This window comes from Chiloscyllium plagiosum, unplaced genomic scaffold (genome assembly GCF_037043375.1).
Source record: "Chiloscyllium plagiosum isolate Xiang-an unplaced genomic scaffold, Cpla_swu_hap1 HiC_scaffold_26, whole genome shotgun sequence".
In the NCBI taxonomy this organism is placed as follows: Eukaryota; Metazoa; Chordata; class Chondrichthyes; order Orectolobiformes; family Hemiscylliidae; genus Chiloscyllium; species Chiloscyllium plagiosum.
In genome coordinates, this window is record NW_028270164.1 from 54,188,496 (window position 1) to 54,206,980 (window position 18,485).

General features: G+C 43.9%; 1 protein-coding gene across 1 annotated transcript in view; it reads right to left on the reverse strand.

The window, feature by feature from the left end:
• Positions 1-262: 262 nt before the first annotated feature.
• LOC122562994 (BTB/POZ domain-containing protein KCTD20-like) overlaps positions 263-18,485 on the reverse strand; it is a 66,238-nt gene continuing 48,015 nt past the window's right edge. Inside the window, exons 5-8 of the mRNA XM_043716294.2 lie at positions 6,866-6,986; positions 4,945-5,142; positions 3,720-3,830; positions 263-1,954 (exon numbers count right to left, since the gene is read on the reverse strand). Coding sequence (XP_043572229.2) covers positions 1,674-1,954; positions 3,720-3,830; positions 4,945-5,142; positions 6,866-6,986 — 711 coding nt within the window. The 3' untranslated portion in view covers positions 263-1,673. The remainder of the gene's footprint in view (positions 1,955-3,719; positions 3,831-4,944; positions 5,143-6,865; positions 6,987-18,485) is intronic.

The window sequence follows — 18,485 nt, forward strand, 5'->3', positions numbered from 1 at the left end:
CAGCTACAAACAGTTTCAGTTTAAATAAAGACGCTCCATACACTGTACGACTTAAGGTGCCCCAAATCTGGGAGCCTGTTCCTGAACAAACTGTGTCTGACATTTTAGCGAACAGGCTAAAGGGAGTAATGATGCACCTACACCAACTCTGGCTCACAGCTGGGTGTGGTTTCTTGAAAGACGATTTCTCAGGATGATAGCGGAGCACAGCAGACACTGGGCCAGGGAAAATTTAGCAGCATGGGAAACGTAGGAGAATTTGGATAGTGTCCACAGACTGGTGAGTCAGTGGCTCCAATTTAAAATGGGAGAAGTTTCATGGTGCTTAGTTGGAGCACAGACCAGAAGAATCAGTGACCATTGTATTTATTCAGAATGCAAGTAGAGGACTCAAAGGAGAATAGGGGCAGTTTGGAATAGATACATGGATACGAGGACTGAGTGGGATTGGTTTTAGTTTGAATGTAGGGCGGTGGGACTGGTTTTGGGATCACTCCAATCAGGATCGAGCAAATACACAAAGTACAGAAGGGTCACGATGCTGTAAATCTCTGCCTCTGAGAGAAGGGAATCAGTCAGAGGCTCTGATTCCAGCTGTTAATATCATTCCATAAACCAAGAGTTGTCAAAATTTGTGGCCTATTTCAGAGGCTCAACTATGATGGCAATTACCCTGGCCTCTCCCCATAATACACACTCCCGCGTGCATCATCTCTCTCACGAACAGCTCCTGCCTCCCCCCGAACAGACCCATGGTAGCTTCTACACAGATGTGAGAACATCACTTACAGATTCCCCTCACCATCCTGACTTGGAAAGACATGACCATTCCTTCAGTGTCGCTGGGTCAAAATCATGGAATTCCCTCCCTGAGGGCATTGTGGGTCAACCTACAGCACATGGACTGCAGTGGTTCAAGAAGGCAGCTCATCCCCACCTTCTCAAGGGGCAACTAGGGACAAACAGTAAATGCTGGGCCTAGAGTGACGCCCATATTCCACACATGAATTAAAAAAAGAATCCAGGGTGCCAGACAGCCTTGCTTCTGATCTTCGCACCAGAGCCCGCACAACAGATTCATGCATTGGATCATTAAACCTGGTCCTCACACCAGGTCCCTGCACTGTGTGGATCTCCTGCACCTGATCACCATTAGATTCTGCCACACCCACTCAGTGCCAGAACCTATGTGTTTGAACACAGTGAGAGCCTCACACCTGATCAGTACCGGTTTCTCCACACTTGATCATTGCACAGGATCCCCTCACAGACCAAATCACCATGCTCTGTGCTGTCACAGCATAGTGTTGAGGAGCACCACAATCCTCCTCTTGTACCTGTGACAGAGCAGCCCAAAGCGCAGCTCCATTTCCCAGGGCCCAGTTGTTAAGTGTCCGTGACCTGGGATCCCAGTTGCTAACGTGTCCATGACCTGGGGCCCCAGTTGTTAACGTGTCCATGACCCAGGGCCTAGTTGTTAACGTGTCCATGACCTGGGGCCTGTTGTTGACGTGTCTGTGACCTGGGGCCCAGTTGCTAACGTGTCCATGACCCAGGGCCTAGTTGTTAACGTGTCCATGACCTGGGGCCTGTTGTTGACGTGTCCATGACCTGGGGCCCAGTTGTTACCGTGTCCTGACCTGTTGTTAGTTGCTCATGCCCCAGGATTTTGCTTACTCGGTGGAGGAGGTGCTAACCCCCACGGCCTGCTCCTGTGCTGGGCCCAGGATGTCGAGCTCATCCACCTGTGGGTGATGGGTGTTGCCATGGTCACGGGGCGGTGAGGTCAGGTTGGTGACAGACCTGCTCCTGACACACTGGAAATCCACATGCCGGCTCTTCCCCTCCTCCTTCTCCCAGGACATGTGGATGAATGGTCGCTGCACATAGTTGTAGATCACCTCGTAACGGCCCCCAGCTCGCAGCTTCAGCTTCTCCTTACACGTCGGGTAACCTAGGCAACACGGCACAAAAACATTAACCTGTCACTCGCACTCCGCTCTTCTGGGATCCTACTGTGTACAAACGTGTTACAGAGTTAACCCTTATGACAACTTCAGGGCTTCTGAACGTGGGTGGGGATGTGGAGGTGTGTGTGTGAGGGGGGGGGGGGGGGGGGGGAGGGTGGATAGCACTCTCCCCTGAGTCACTAGGGTTAGGCTCAGGTCACGTGAGGGTTTGGTCTGTAATCCTGACAGACAAAAAGGTGTGTGAGCTGTCAGACCAAAACTCCTTTCAATATGTTATAAAAGGTCCCAGGGTTCAATTTCCCAGGATAAGGGAGCTCTCCCCCTTTCCCTGGAAGCAGTATAAACTGAGGAGGATAGGGCGCCGCTTTTAAACAAGGACATAGGTCAGTGATGTGGACGGACAGGTGACACGAAGTTCAATGTACAGAAGTGAATGTGTCGGCAGGAAACCCAGTGGTAACAAAAAAGGGTGCAGCCGTAAAGGTGCATTAATGGAGCTACCTGGTGAGGGGTTGGTTCATAAAGCATCCTGCATATAGGCTTTCTTAATAGCAGCATCGAGCACATGACCAATGTTGTGAGACTTTGGTTAGACCTCAGCTGGAATATTCAGTGCAGTTCTGGGCATGAGACATGAGACAGACTGTGAAGGCATTAGGATGTAGGAAAGATTCAGGGGAATAGATGGAATTCAGAGATGAGGCATTTCAGTGACATGGGCGGATTGGTAAAGATTAGACTGTTCACATACAGGCATACAGCACAGAAACAGACCCTCCAGTCCAACCAGTCCATGCCAACCACGTTCCCAAACTAAACTAGTCCCACCTGCCTGCTCCTGGCCCATATCCTTCCAAACCTTTCCCATTCAGTACATCTCTCAATGTCTTTTAAATGTTGTAATTGTACCTGTATCTACCACTTCCCCTGAACGTTCGGTCCACACACAAACCACACTCTGTGTAAAAAAAAGAAGCTGCTCCTCGTCCTTTTTAAAAAGGAGAGGATGTGGGGCAATGTCAATTGCTTATTTGGAGAGCTGGAATGAACACAATGGGCCGACTGGCCTCCTGTGCTGGAACCACTTGTGGCATGACAAATATGACTACTTCAAAAGGGTCTTCATGGCTCTGGCAGTGAGATCAGCCGTTCTCAGGCAAACTCCCATTTCTTACCAGGTGAACGTGGTGCCACCGTGCCTGTGGGCGGCACGGTGGCACAGTGGGGCGGCACGGTGGCACAGTGGTTAGCACTGCTGCCTCACAGCGCCTGAGACCCAGGTTCAATTCCCGCCTCAGGCGACTGACTGTGTGGAGTTTGCACGTTCTCCCCGTGTCTGCGTGGGTTTCCTCCGGGTGCTCCGGTTTCCTCCCACAGTCCAAAGATGTGCAGGGTCAGGTGAATTGGCCATACTAAATTGCCCGTATTGTTAGGTAAGGGGTAAATGTAGGGGTATGGGTGGGTTTCGCTTCGGCGGGTCGGTGTGGACTTGTTGGGCCGAAGGGCCTGTTTCTACACTGTAATGTAATCTAATCTACAAACGTGAGGGCTGCAGATGCTGGAGATTAGAGTCAAGAGTGTGGCGCTGGAAAAGCACAGCAGGTCAGGCAGCATCCGAGGAGCAGGAGAATCATTCCTGATGAAGGGCTTTTGCCTGAAACGTCAATTTCCTCAGATGCTGCCTGACCTGCTGTGCTTTTTCAGCACCACTCTCTTGACTCCCATTTCTTACCATTCCATCCGGCTCACCTTCAATTCCAATACGGATGTTCTTTAGCCCTCGGTCCTTCAACACCTGTTTGGCGACCTCCCGGTTCTCAATATACTTGAAGAACCTGTACAGTTTGGTGCTATAAATAACTGAAACAGAAACAACATGGTTAATATTCCCATTTCGCACCCACATCCCTCTCGTTTCCTGTGTATTCCTGTGTCCTTTAGGAAAGGGGAGTCCTTATTGAACCCGCAGCATGGGGTTGGGACATAAGATGCTGAAAAATGTGGCTTGTTTTCTGTGCACAGGTCACTGACTGAAGTGGGATGGCCATAGCCTGCCTGTGAATGAATGTTTGTGTGAGAGGGTGTGTGGGAGAGTGAATGTGCACATCTGTGTGTGTGAGAGAGTAAATTTGTGAGTGCGGGTGAGTGTGTGTGAGTAAATGTGAGTGTGACTGCGAGTGTGTGTGTAAGCAAGTAAATGTCTGAGTGTGAGGGGGTGAGTAACTGTGAGAGTGTGGCTGTGAGTGAGTGTGCAAGTTAGAGTGTGTATGGGAGTGAGTGTGTTTGGAATTGGGATTTCAAGGGATACAGTCTTATTTGCATAGGATTTAACAGATAACCAGTATGCCGCTTGTTTGAGGACTATGTTTCTCTACAATACAGGTGTCATGTTTCAGTTTATTGGTGTAAGTCTGTCATTCTAGTTAACAGTGACAAAGAGAAACAGTTTTTAGTGATTGGTGTGATGCAATGTTTACTCTTTGATGGAACATGTGAAGTAGTGAAACTAGTGAGTGCCAGTGTATTCCTCTGCCACACTCATTCCCCGTCTCTGTTGGTGAGTAAAACCCGGAACCTCTGGAATTTCCTCATTCAAACTCTCAACTTCCCCTTTTGAGTTCCTTAAAACGTACCTCTTCTGGCCTGCTATCTTCCCTTTGAGTTACGGTATCAAACCTTGTTTTAATAAATGAGGCTTTTGAGATGTTTCACTACGTTGAAGGCACTACAGAAAAGCACTCAGTTGTTGTTGATCCAGGGTCCATGCAGAGCTAATCATGGCAACTATGGAACGTGATAATTAACCCCATTATCACTGGGCCATCAGACAGATAACTGCTCGAATTAATGTGGAATTGACAAATTTACCGCAAATGTGGGACAGTGTGTTCTTGTCAAAGCAATTAAGGACCCAACGTTGCACAGATCAAATGTTTCATGGTGAAGGGATATCTCAGCCACACTCAGCTCTTACTTTGAGAATATTCCTCTCCCATCTGTGGTGGGTGTTGTTGATCCCAGTCCACTGTGTCCTCATGCGCCAGCACCACCACGTGGCACTCCCGCTCCCCTTTCCGGGCACTTGACACCATCAGGGGAAACACCAACTCTTCCAGGTTCCTCTCGAACTGCTTCCGTGCCCCATCGTTTGACAGCTCATGTAACAGAGCACCTGGAGGAGATGTCCACAGTGTGAGCAGAGATCAGAACCTCCAGTCCATGCTGTCCATGGTCACCCCTGTTCAAACCATTTCACCAAGTGCCACATCAAAGGTCCTACACAAAATAAGAGCTCACGGGAAAGTTATTGACCTGGAGAGAGGATGGGTCAACCAACAGGAAGCAGAGATAAGTGGGTCATTTTTGAGTTGACAGGAATCAATGCTGAGACCACAGCTGTTTGCAACCTATTATTAATGATGTGGATGAAGGGGTGAAAGTTTTGTTACTAAATTTGCTGATTATTCAACAATAGGTAGGAGAGTTACTTATGAAGAGGACGTAAGGGGTTTACAAAGAGATACAGTTTGGGTAAGTTGGCAGGCAGCCCATTGGCAGTTGGGAGTATATTGTGTGAAATATGAACTTGCCCATTTTGGCAGGAAGAACAGAAAGGCAGCATTGTATTTATTGATTTATGTTATGGAGAGAGATTGCAGAGCTCTTTGAGGTGTCCTGATATATATATCACAAAAAGTCAGTCTGAAGGTCCAGCAAGTATTTAGGATGATGGATGGCACACTTAATCATTTTGAAGGAACTGGAATATAGAAGTTGGGACATGTTGCAATGGTTTCACAGGGTGTTGCTAAGGCCACATCTGGAGTTAAATGCCCAGTTTTGGTTTCTTTTTTACGCAAGGATACAATTGCACTAAAAATAGCTCAGAGAAGGTGCACCCGATCGATAAGGGTTTATCCAGTCATGAAAGAGAAAACTGGCTGGGTCTGCGTTCATTTGAGTTTCTTACGGGGTGATCTAACTGAAAGATACAAGGTCTTGAGGGAACTTGGCAGAGTGGATGTGAGAGGATGTTTCCTCTTTTCGGAGATACTGGAGTTAGGAGCTGGTTTCTCGACTGAAATGAGGATTCGTTCTTTTTCTTTCAGAGGGTCAGAGATCTGTAGACTTCTCTTCCCCAGACAGCAAAGCGACTGCAGCATTGGATATTTTAAAGGTCGAGTCAGGTAGATTCCTGACTGATAAGAGAATGAAAGGATTTCGGGAGAAACAGGAAAGCAGAGTTGAAGCCCGATTAGATCAGGTTGGATTGTATTGAAGGGAACAGCAGGCCATAAATGGTATGGTTTGCATGACCGTGAATTCATGTGGACATAGAAATAGCATTACCTGGTGAATCACAAGCACCAGAAAAGCTGAGATTTCTTCAATAGCATCTTCCAAACCTACATCTAGAAGGACAAGAGGCAGACACATGGGAACACCATGCTACTCTCTCCCCACCCCCACCCTCCTCTAGCTTATCTCTCCACGCTTCAGGCTCTCTGTCTTTATTCCTGATGAAGGGCTTTTGCCCGAAACGTCGATTTTACTGAAGCTCCTCGATGCTGCCTGAACTGCTGTGCTCTTCCAGCACCACTGATCCAGAATCTGGTTTCCAGCATCTGCAGTCATTGTTTTTACCTGCATGGGAACACCACCCAACCCTGGAAACATATCACCATTCTTTCAGTATCTCTGGGTTGCAATCATGGTGGTGTATCTGCGTCACTCAGACAGCGACATCGCTGGGCCCGGCAACAGGTTTTATTATATTGCACCCACTCACCTTTTGTCATGAACTGAAATGAGAAATATTAGGAAGCCAAATGCCTCAGCCAGTCCTTGCCCGCTATGTGATGATGTGAAGAATTGTTCCCATGTTACGTACTTACTGAGATCGCGACAGCGGATTGTATTGTGACTAAAGTTGATGCACAGATAGTCGCACGCATCCCGGAGTTCTTGCACTGAAATACCGTCAGGACACTGAATGACTCCAGTTGTGTAATAATCCTGTAAAAACACAAGGTCATAACGATGAGTTCAACGAGTATGATTTGATGAAAATCCAACTCCCATGTTCTGAAACAATAATTTTTAAATTAATTCCCAGGATTTGGACAGTTTAATTTGCAGATAGTTAACACTTCTTGCCTTGTTTCATTTGGGTCACTGAAATCTCTGCGCAATGAGAACTTTAACACACCTCCTCTGCAGCCTCTCCAGTGCAGCTGTATCTTTCTGAGAATAGGGTGCGTGCAGAAATCCAGCACTAGCCTCTAACCAGGGTTTTATACAGATCAATCTTAGCCTTCCAGCTCTTATAACGAATGTCAAATGGTTTCTTTGCCACTTTATTGACCCGCCAGCCACTTCCAACACACCATGGACATGTCCACTGATTGCCCCAGACCTCTCAGTATCTACCGTTTATTCTCTAAGTCTTGTCTGGTTGGCCTTCTCCAAGTACATGACTTTACCTTTGACCTCCACCTACTGACGTTCTGTCCAGCTGTCTGTGCCATTCTTGCAGTCTTTATCAACATTACAAGGACACAGCTAACCTTTGCACTAACAGACCTCTTAACCATACCCTCTGTATTCAAGGGCAAATCATTGACATGTTCCACAAACAGCAGGGAGTGTCGGACTGAGGGCTGGGGAATCCCCCTGCCAGCCACAGAAACACCCACCCATCATTACTCTTTACTCCCTCGTTCTGAGCTGCTATTGGATCGATTTTACTAGTCTGCCTTGGATCCCGGTTTTAACGTCTGTGACCAGTGTGCCACATCCTGCCAAATAAAAAGCGTTGCTCAAACTGATATAGACCAAATCCAACACACTGCCCTCATTGACTGTCTTTGTACCGCATCAAACATTCAGCCACAGAGTCATACAGACCCCTTTGTTCCAGCCAGTCCATGCCAACCATAATTCCAAACTAACCCACCTGTCTGCTCCTGGCCCATATCCCTCCAAACATTTCTGCTTCATGTACTTATCTAAATGTCTTTTCAATGCTGTAACTGTACTCACATCCGCCATTTCCCCGGAAGTTCATTCTATACACAAACCCACTCCCTCTGTGCTGTCGCTTTCTGCAGTCTTTCCCCAGTTAAATAATAGAGAAACCTCGATTATCTGAAGGACATGGACGGGGAGTATTTCATTCAGTTAATTGAGTTCCGGATAGTCGAATTCCGGATAACATTGTTTAGCCGAGCATTGGGACCTTGTGATCTTGCTGGATAATCCGATGTTTGGATAATCATGGTGCCTCTGTATTCAGCCCCTCTCTTCTTCCTGCCAGTGTTCATAACCTCACAAAAAATATGTCCGCTAGTCTTGAAATCCCCCACCCTAGGGAAAAGACACCTAAAATTCAACTTATCTACACCCCTCATGATTTTATAAACCTCTATGAGGTCACCCCTCAACCTCCTACACTCCAGGGAAAAAAGTCCCAGCCTATCCAACCTCTCCCCATAACTCAAACTCTCCCTTCTCATAGTATTCAGATACAAGCTTCCTTTAATAAATCCATGCTGATTAATCCATGTCTTTCTGAACAAAGATTTATCCTCTCCCTCAGAATCTTTTTTCCAATAATCATTCTACTGCTGACCTTCGGCCGAATGGCCAATAATTACTCGGTCTAAACCCTTCTCTCTATTTAAATAAATGGTACCAATACTGACCTTATGATGGAGGGAAGGTCAGTGAAGATGATTGAAGACATTCCCCTGAGAAACTCCTGCAGGGATAGAACATAGAACAGTACAGCACAGAACAGGCCCTTCAGCCCACGATGTTGTGCCGACCACTGATCCTCATGTATGCACCCTCAAATTTCTGTGACCATATGCATGTCCAGGAGTCTCTTAAATGTCCCCAATGACCTTGCTTCCACAACTGCTGCTGGCAACGCATTCCATGCTCTCACAACTCTCTGTGTAAAGAACCCGCCTCTGACATCCCCTCTATACTTTCCTCCAACCAGCTTAAAACTATGACCCCTCGTGTTAGTCATTTCTGCCCTGGGAAATAGTCTCTGGCTATCAACTCTATCTATGCCTCTCATTATCTTGTATACCTCAATTAGGGCCCCTCTCCTCCTTTTCTCCAATGAAAAAAGTCCGAGCTCAGTCAACCTCTCTTCATAAGATAAGCCCTCCAGTCCAGGCAGCATCCTGGTAAACCTCCTCTGAACCGTCTCCAAAGCATCCACATCTTTCCCATAATAGGGCGACCAGAACTGGACACAGTATTCCAAGTGTGGTCTCACCAAAGTTTTATAGAGCTGCAACAAGATCTCACGACTCTTAAACTCAATCCCCCTGTTAATGAAAACCAAAACACCATATGCTTTCTAAACAACCCTGTCCACTTGGGTGGCCATTTTAAGGGATCTATGTACCTGCACACCAAGATCCCTCTGTTCCTCTACACTGCCAAGAATCCTATCCTTAATCCTGTACTCAGCTTTCAAATTCGACCTTCCAAGATGTATCACCTCGCATTTATCCAGGTTGAACTCCATCTGCCACCTCTCAGCCCATCTCTGCATCCTGTCAATGTCCCGCTGCAGCCTACAACAGCCCTCTATACTGTCAACGACACCTCCAACCTTTGTGTCGTCTGCAAACTTGCTGACCCATCCTTCAATCTCCTCATCCGAGTCATTAATAAAAATTACAAACAGTAGAGGCCCAAGGACAGAGCCCTGTGGAACACCACTCACCACAGACTTCCAGGCAGAATATTTTCCTTCTACTACCACTCGCTGTCTTCTGTTGGCCAGCCAATTCTGTATCCAGACAGCTAAGTTCCCCTGTATCCCATTCCTCCTGACCTTCTGAATGAGCCTACCATGGGGAACCTTATCAAATGCCTTGCTGAAGTCCATATACACCACATCCACAGCTCGACCCTCATCAACTTTTCTAGTCACATCCTCAAAGAACTCGATAAAGGTTTGTGAGGCATGACCTGTCCCTCACGAAGCCGTGCTGACTGCATTTAATCAAGCCATGCTCTTCCAGATGGTCATAAATCCTATCCCTCAGAATCCTTTCTAACACCTTGCAGACGACAGACGTGAGACATACTGGTCTGTAATTGCCGGGGATTTCCCTATTTCCTTTCTTGAAGAGAGGAATTACATTTGCCTCTATCCAGTCCTCAGGTACGACTCCAGTGGAGAGCGAGGATGAAAAGATCTTTGCAAGTGGCGAAGCAATTGCATTTCTCGTTTCCCAAAGCAGCCGAGGACAAATCTGGTCCGGGCCTGGCAACTTGTCAATCTTAATGTTTGACAAAATTTTCAGCACATCAGCTTCCTCTATCTCTATCCATTCCAGCATGCACACCTGCTCTTCAAAGGTTTCATTCACTACAAAGTTTGTTTCTTTCGTAAAGACAGAAGCAAAAAACTCATCTAGGGCTTCCCCTACCTCCTCAGACTCCACACACAAATTCCCTATGCTATCCCTGATCGGCCCTACTCTTTCTTTGACCATTCTCTTATTCCTCACATAAGTGTAAAATGCCTTTGTATTCTCCCTAATTCGTTCTGCCAAGCCTTTCTCGTGCCCCCTCCTGGCTCTCCTCAGACCATTTTTAAGCTCCTTCCTCGCCTGCCTGTAATCCTCTAGAGCTGAGCTTGACCCTAGCTTCCTCCACCTTATGTAAGCTACCTTCTTCCCTTTGACGAGAAGCTCCACCACTCTCATCATCCAAGGTTCCTTTATCTTACCACTTCTTGCCCGTCTCAGAGGGACATATTTATTCATCACTCGCAACCACTGTTCCTTAAACAGTCTCCACATGTCTATAGTGCCTTTACCATGGAACAATTGCTCCCAATCCATGCTTCCTAACTCATGTCTAATCGCATCATAGTTTCCTCTTCCCCAATTAAATATCCTCCCATTTTGCCTAATCCTCTCCTTCTCCATAGCTATGTAGAATGTGAGGCAGTTGTGGTCACTATCACCAAAATGCTCTCCCACACAAGATCTGATACCTGCCCTGGCTCATTGCCGAGCACCAAGTCTAGAATGGCCTCTCCCCTTGTCGGCCTGTCAACGTGCTGTTAGGAAACCCTCCTGAACACACCTTACAAAAACAGCTCCATTCAAATCTTCTGCTCGAAGGAGGTTCCAATCAATATTGGGAAAGTTAAAGTCCCCCATTACAACAACCCTACTACGTCCACACTTTTCCAAAATCTGCTGAGCTATGCTTTCTTCCATCTCCCTGCTGCTATTGGGGGGCCTGTAGTAAACCCCTAACGAGGTGACTGCTCCCTTGCTGTTCCTAATTTCCACCCACACTGACTCGGTAGGCAGGTCTTCCTCGACAATGGAAGCTTCTGTAGCTGTGATACCCTCTCCGAGTAGGAGCACTACACCCCCTCCTCTTTTTCCCCCATCCCTATTCTTTTTAAATGCTCCAAACCCTGGAACCTCCAGCAACCATTCCTGCCCCTGAGAAACCCACGTCTCTGTTATAGCCACAACATCATAGCACCAGGTACTGATCCATGCTCTAAGCTCATCACTTTTATTCCTGATACTCCTTGCGTCCAGATGCCCTTGACCTGAGATGACTGACCTCCAACAACCATGACCACCTTCCTCTGTGCCGGGTATGACTCCACCCAGTGGAGATTTTGCCCCCCCCGATACCCATTGACTTCATTTTGATCCCTGACTATGTGAAATGTAGCCTCAATGTCATTCTGATCTCGTCACAGGAGTTCAGTCCGTTTGTCTGGACAGGAGTTGTGACGAGATCAGGAGCGGGGTACTCCTGGATGGACCCAGACTGACCTCTGTTCAGCAGGTTATTGGTGAGTGCTGTTCGATAACCCATTGACAACACCTTCCATCACTTTACACATAATCAGGGACAGACAGACAAGGTGAGAATTGGCCCGATTGGATTTATTCTGCTTTTTTTGTGAGCAGGATATACCCATAAGGCCATGAATTATAGGAGCAGAAATAGGCCATTCAGCCCATCGAATCTGCCCCGCCATTCAATGAGCTGATTTGATCATTCTCAACTCCTGCCTTTTCCCCTTAACCCTTGATTCTCTGATTTAAAACGTGTCTATATCAGCCTGGAGTATACTCAATGACCCAGTCTTGACAGCTCCTTGCAGTAAAGAATTCCACAGATTCACTCCCTTCTGAGAGAAGGGATCCCTCCTCAGCTCGGTCTGAAATGTGTGAGCCCACATTCTGAGATGATGCTATTCTAGTCGGAGACTCTCCCACGAGGGGAAACATCCCCTCCACATCGACCCTGTCAAGTTCCCTAAGATTCTTAAATGTTTCAATAAAGTTGCCTCTCAGCAAATGGGAACAGGCCCAACCTACTCTACCTCTACTCCTGATATAGTCCCTCCATCTCCGGGATCGACTGAGTGAACTTTCTCTGTACTGCCTCCAAAATTGGGATATCTTTTCTTAAAGGGCCCAAAAGCGTTCACAGTGTTCTAGTCTGACTCATGCCCTTTGTGTAATTTTAACAAGGTTTCCTTATTGTTATACTCCAATCCCGCTGAAGTAAAGACCAGTATTCCAGTAAAGACCAGTATTCCAGTAAAGACCAGTATTCCAGTAAAGACCAGTATTCCAATAAAGACCAGTGTTCCAATGCAGACCAGTATTCCAGTAAAGGCTAGTATTCCAGTAAAGACCAATGTAGACCAGTGTTCCAATAAAGACCAGTATTCCAATAAAGGGACAGATTCCAGTAAAGGAACAGATTCCAATAAAGGCCAGTATTCCAGTAAAGGCCAGTATTCCAATAAAGGAACAGATTCCAATAAAGACCAGTATTCCAATAAAGACCAGTATTCCAGCAAAGACCAGTATTCCAATAAAGACCAGTATTCCAGTAAAGGCCAGTATTTCAACAGAGGCCAGAATTCCAGTAAAGACCAGTATTCCAGTAAAGGAACAGATTCCAATAAAGGCCAGTATTCCAGTAAAGGCCAGTATTCCAAAAAAGACCAGTATTCCAATAAAGGAACAGATTCAAATAAAGGCCAGTATTCCAATAAAGGCCAGTATTCCAATAAAGACCAGTATTCCAATAAAGACCAGTATTCCAATAAAGGAACAGATTCCAGTAAAGACCAGTATTCCAATAAAGGCCAGTATTCCAATAAATGCCAGTATTCCAATAAAGGAACAGATTCCAGTAAAGACCAGTATTCCAATAAAGGCAAGTGTTCCAATAAAGACCAGTATTCCAATAAAGGAACAGATTCCAATAAAGGCCAGTATTCCAATAAAGACCAGTATTCCAATAAAGGCCAGTATTCCAATAAAGGAACACATTCCAGTAAAGACCAGTATTCCAGTAAAGACCAGTATTCCAGTAAAGGCCAGTATTCCAATAAAGACCAGTATTCCAATAAAGACCAGTATTCCAATAAAGGAACAGATTCCAGTAAAGGAACAGATTCCAATAAAGGCCAGTATTCCAATAAATGCCAGTGTTCCAATAAAGGAACAGATTCAGTAAAGACCAGTATTCCAGTAAAGACCAGTATTCCAATAAAGAACAGTATTCCAATAAAGACCAGTATTCCAGCAAAGACCAGTATTCCAATAAAGACCAGTATTCCAGTAAAGGCCAGTATTTCAACAGAGGCCAGAATTCCAGTAAAGACCAGTATTCCCAAAAGACCAGTATTCCAGTAAAGACCAGTATTCCAAAAAAGGCCAGTATTCCAATAAAGACCAGTATTCCAGTAAAGGAACAGATTCCAATAAAGGCCAGTATTCCAGTAAAGGCCAGTATTCCAATAAAGACCAGTATTCCAATAAAGGAACAGATTCAAATAAAGGCCAGTATTCCAATAAAGGCCAGTATTCCAATAAAGACCAGTATTCCAATAAAGACCAGTATTCCAATAAAGGAACAGATTCCAGTAAAGACCAGTATTCCAATAAAGGCCAGTATTCCAATAAATGCCAGTATTCCAATAAAGGAACAGATTCCAGTAAAGACCAGTATTCCAATAAAGGCAAGTGTTCCAATAAAGACCAGTATTCCAATAAAGGCCAGTATTCCAATAAAGGAACACATTCCAGTAAAGACCAGTATTCCAGTAAAGACCAGTATTCCAGTAAAGGCCAGTATTCCAATAAAGACCAGTATTCCAATAAAGACCAGTATTCCAATAAAGGAACAGATTCCAGTAAAGGAACAGATTCCAATAAAGGCCAGTATTCCAATAAATGCCAGTGTTCCAATAAAGGAACAGATTCAGTAAAGACCAGTATTCCAGTAAAGACCAGTATTCCAATAAAGGAACAGATTCCAGTAAAGACCAGTATTCCAATAAAGGCCAGTATTCCAGTAAAGGCCAGTATTCCAATAAAGGCCAGTATTCCAATAAAGGAACAGATTCCAGTAAAGACCAGTATTCCAATAAAGGCCAGTATTCCAGTAAAGGAACAGATTCAGTAAAGACCAGTATTCCAGTAAAGACCAGTATTCCAGTAAAGACCAGTATTCCAATAAAGGAACAGATTCCAATAAAGACCAGTATTCCAGTAAAGACCAGTATTCCAATAAAGGCCAGTATTCCAATAAAGACCAGTATTCCAATAAAGGAACAGATTCCAGTAAAAGAACAGATTCCAATAAATGCCAGCGTTCCAATAAAGGAACAGATTCAGTAAAGACCAGTATTCCAGTAAAGGCCAGTATTCCAATAAAGGCCAGTATTCCAATAAAGGAACAGATTCAGTAAAGACCAGTATTCCAGTAAAGACCAGTATTACAGTAAAGTCCAGTATTCCAATAAAGACCAGTATTCCAGGAAAGTCCAGTATTCCAGTAAAGACCAGTGTTCCAATATAGACCAGTGTTCCAGTAAAGACCAGTATTCCAATAAAGACCAGTATTCCAGTAAAGACCAGTATTCCAATAAAGACCAGTATTCCAGTAAAGACCAGTATTACAGTAAAGGCCAGTATTCCAGTAAAGACCAGTATTCCAGTAAAGACCAGTATTCCAGTAAAGACCAGTGTTCCAATATAGACCAGTATTCCAGTAAAGACCAGTATTCCAATAAAGGCCAGTATTCCAGTAAAGACCAGTATTCCAGTAAAGACCAGTATTCCAATAAAGATCAGTATTCCAGTAAAGACCAGTATTCGAGTAAAGGCCAGTATTCCAATAAAGGCCAGTATTCCAATAAAGACCAGTATTCCAATAAAGACCAGTATTCCAATAAAGGCCAGTATTCCAATCAAGACCAGTCTTCCATTAAAGACCAGTGTTCCAATAAAGGAACATATTCCAGTAAAGGCCAGTATTCCAATAAAGACCAGTATTCCAATAAAGGAACAGATTCCAGTAAAGGCCAGTATTCCAATAAAGACCAGTATTCCAATAAAGGCCAGTATTCCAATAAAGGAACAGATTCCAGTAAAGGCCAGTATTCCAGTAAAGACCAGTATTCCAATAAAGAACAGTATTCCAATAAAGGCCAGTATTCCAATAAAGGAACAGATTCCAATAAAGGCCAGTATTCCAGTAAAGACCAGTATTCCAATAAAGAAGCAGATTCCAGTAAAGACCAGTATTCCAATAAAGGCCAGTATTCCAGTAAAGGAACAGATTCCAGTAAAGGCCAGTATTCCAATAAAGGCCAGTATTCCAATAAAGGCCAGTATTCCAATAAAGACCAGTATTCCAATAAAGACCAGTATTCCAGTAAAGACCAGTATTCCAATAAAGGCCAGTATTCCAATAAAGGAACAGATTCCAGTAAAGGCCAGTATTCCAGTAAAGACCAGTATTCCAATAAAGGCCAGTATTCCAATAAAGGAACAGATTCCAGTAAAGGCCAGTATTCCAGTAAAGACCAGTATTCCAATAAAGGCCAGTATTCCAATAAAGTCCAGTATTCCAATAAAGGAACAGATTCCAGAAAAGACCAGTATTCCAATAAAGACCAGTATTCCAGTAAAGACCAGTATTCCAATAAAGGCCAGTATTCCAATAAAGACCAGTATTCCAATAAAGGAACAGATTCCAGTAAAGACCAGTATTCCAATAAAGGCCAGTATTCCAGTAAAGACCAGTATTCCAATAAAGGAACAGATTCCAGTAAAGACCAGTATTCCAATAAAGGCCAGTATTCCAGTAAAGACCAGTATTCCAATAAAGGAACAGATTCCAGTAAAGACCAGTATTCCAATAAAGGCCAGTATTCCAGTAAAGACCAGTATTCCAATAAAGGAACAGATTCCAATAAAGAACAGTATTCCAATAAAGGCCAGTATTCCAATAAAGGAACAGATTCCAATAAAGGCCAGTATTCCAGTAAAGACCAGTATTCCAATAAAGGAACAGATTCCAGTAAAGACCAGTATTCCAATAAAGGCCAGTATTCCAATAAAGTCCAGTATTCCAATAAAGGAACAGATTCCAGTAAAGGCCAGTATTCCAATAAAGGCCAGTATTCCAATAAAGACCAGTATTCCAGTAAAGACCAGTATTCCAATAAAGACCAGTATTCCAATAAAGGAACAGATTCCAGTAAAGGCCAGTGTTCCAATAAAGGCCAGTATTCCAATTAAAGGCCAGTATTCCAGTAAAGACTAGTATTCCAGTAAAGACCAGTATTACAATAAAGACCAGTATTCCAATAAAGGAACAGATTCCAGTAAAGGCCAGTATTCCAATAAAGGCCAGTATTCCAATAAAGGAACGTATTCCAATAAAGGCCAGTATTCCAGTAAAGACTAGTATTCCAGTAAAGACCAGTATTACAATAAAGACCAGTATTCCAATAAAGGAACAGATTCCAGTAAAGGCCAGTGTTCCAATAAAGACCAGTATTCCAGTAAAGACCAGTATTACAATAAAGACCAGTATTCCAATAAAAGCCAGTATTCCAGTAAAGACCAGTATTCCAGTAAAGACCAGTATTCCAGTAAAGACCAGTGTTCCAATATAGACCAGTATTCCAGTAAAGACCAGTATTCCAGTAAAGACCAGTATTCCAGTAAAGACCAGTGTTCCAATATAGACCAGTATTCCAGTAAAGACCAGTATTCCAATAAAGGCCAGTATTCCAGTAAAGACCAGTATTCCAGTAAAGACCAGTATTCCAGTAAAGACCAGTACTCCAATAAAGGCCAGTATTCCAGTAAAGACCAGTATTCGAGTAAAGGCCAGTATTCCAATAAAGACCAGTATTCCAATAAAGACCAGTATTCCAATAAAGGCCAGTATTCCAATAAAGACCAGTATTCCATTAAAGACCAGTGTTCCAATAAAGGAACAGATTCCAGTAAAGGCCAGTATTCCAATATAGACCAGTATTCCAGTAAAGACCAGTATTCCAATAAAGACCAGTATTCCAATAAAGGCCAGTATTCCAATAAAGACCAGTATTCCATTAAAGGCCAGTGTTCCAATAAAGGAACAGATTCCAGTAAAGGCCAGTATTCCAATATAGACCAGTATTCCAGTAAAGACCAGTATTCCAATAAAGACCAGTATTCCAATAAAGACCAGTATTCCATTTAAGGCCAGTGTTCCAATAAAGGAACAGATTCCAGTAAAGGCCAGTATTCCAATATAGACCAGTATTCCAGTAAAGACCAGTATTCCAATAAAGACCAGTATTCCAATAAAGGCCAGTATTCCAATAAAGACCAGTATTCCAATAAAGACCAGTATTCCAATAAAGGCCAGTATTCCAATAAAGACCAGTATTCCATTAAAGACCAGTGTTCCAATAAAGGAACAGATTCCAGTAAAGGCCAGTATTCCAATATAGACCAGTATTCCAGTAAAGACCAGTATTCCAATAAAGGAACAGATTCCAGTAAAGGCCAGTATTCCAATAAAGGCCAGTATTCCAATAAAGACCAGTATTCCAATAAAGACCAGTATTCCAATAAAGGCCAGTATTCCAATAAAGACCAGTATTCCATTAAAGACCAGTGTTCCAATAAAGGAACAGATTACAGTAAAGGCCAGTATTCCAATTAAGACCAGTATTCCAATAAAGGAACAGATTCCAGTAAAGGCCAGTATTCCAATAAAGGCCAGTATTCCAATAAAGACCAGTATTCCAATAAAGGCCAGTATTCCAATAAAGACCAGTATTCCAATAAAGAACAGTATTCCAGTAAAGACCAGTATTCCAATAAAGGAACTGATTCCAATAAAGGCCAGTATTCCAGTAAAGACCAGTATTCCAATAAAGAAGCAGATTCCTGTAAAGACCAGTATTCCAATAAAGAACAGTATTCCAATAAAGGAACAGATTCCAGTAAAGGCCAGTATTCCAATAAAGGCCAGTATTCCAATAAAGACCAGTATTCCAGTAAAGACCAGTATTCCAATAAAGGCCAGTATTCCAATAAAGGAACAGATTCCAGTAAAGGCCAGTATTCCAGTAAAGACCAGTATTCCAATAAAGACCAGTATTCCAGTAAAGACCAGTATTCCAATAAAGGC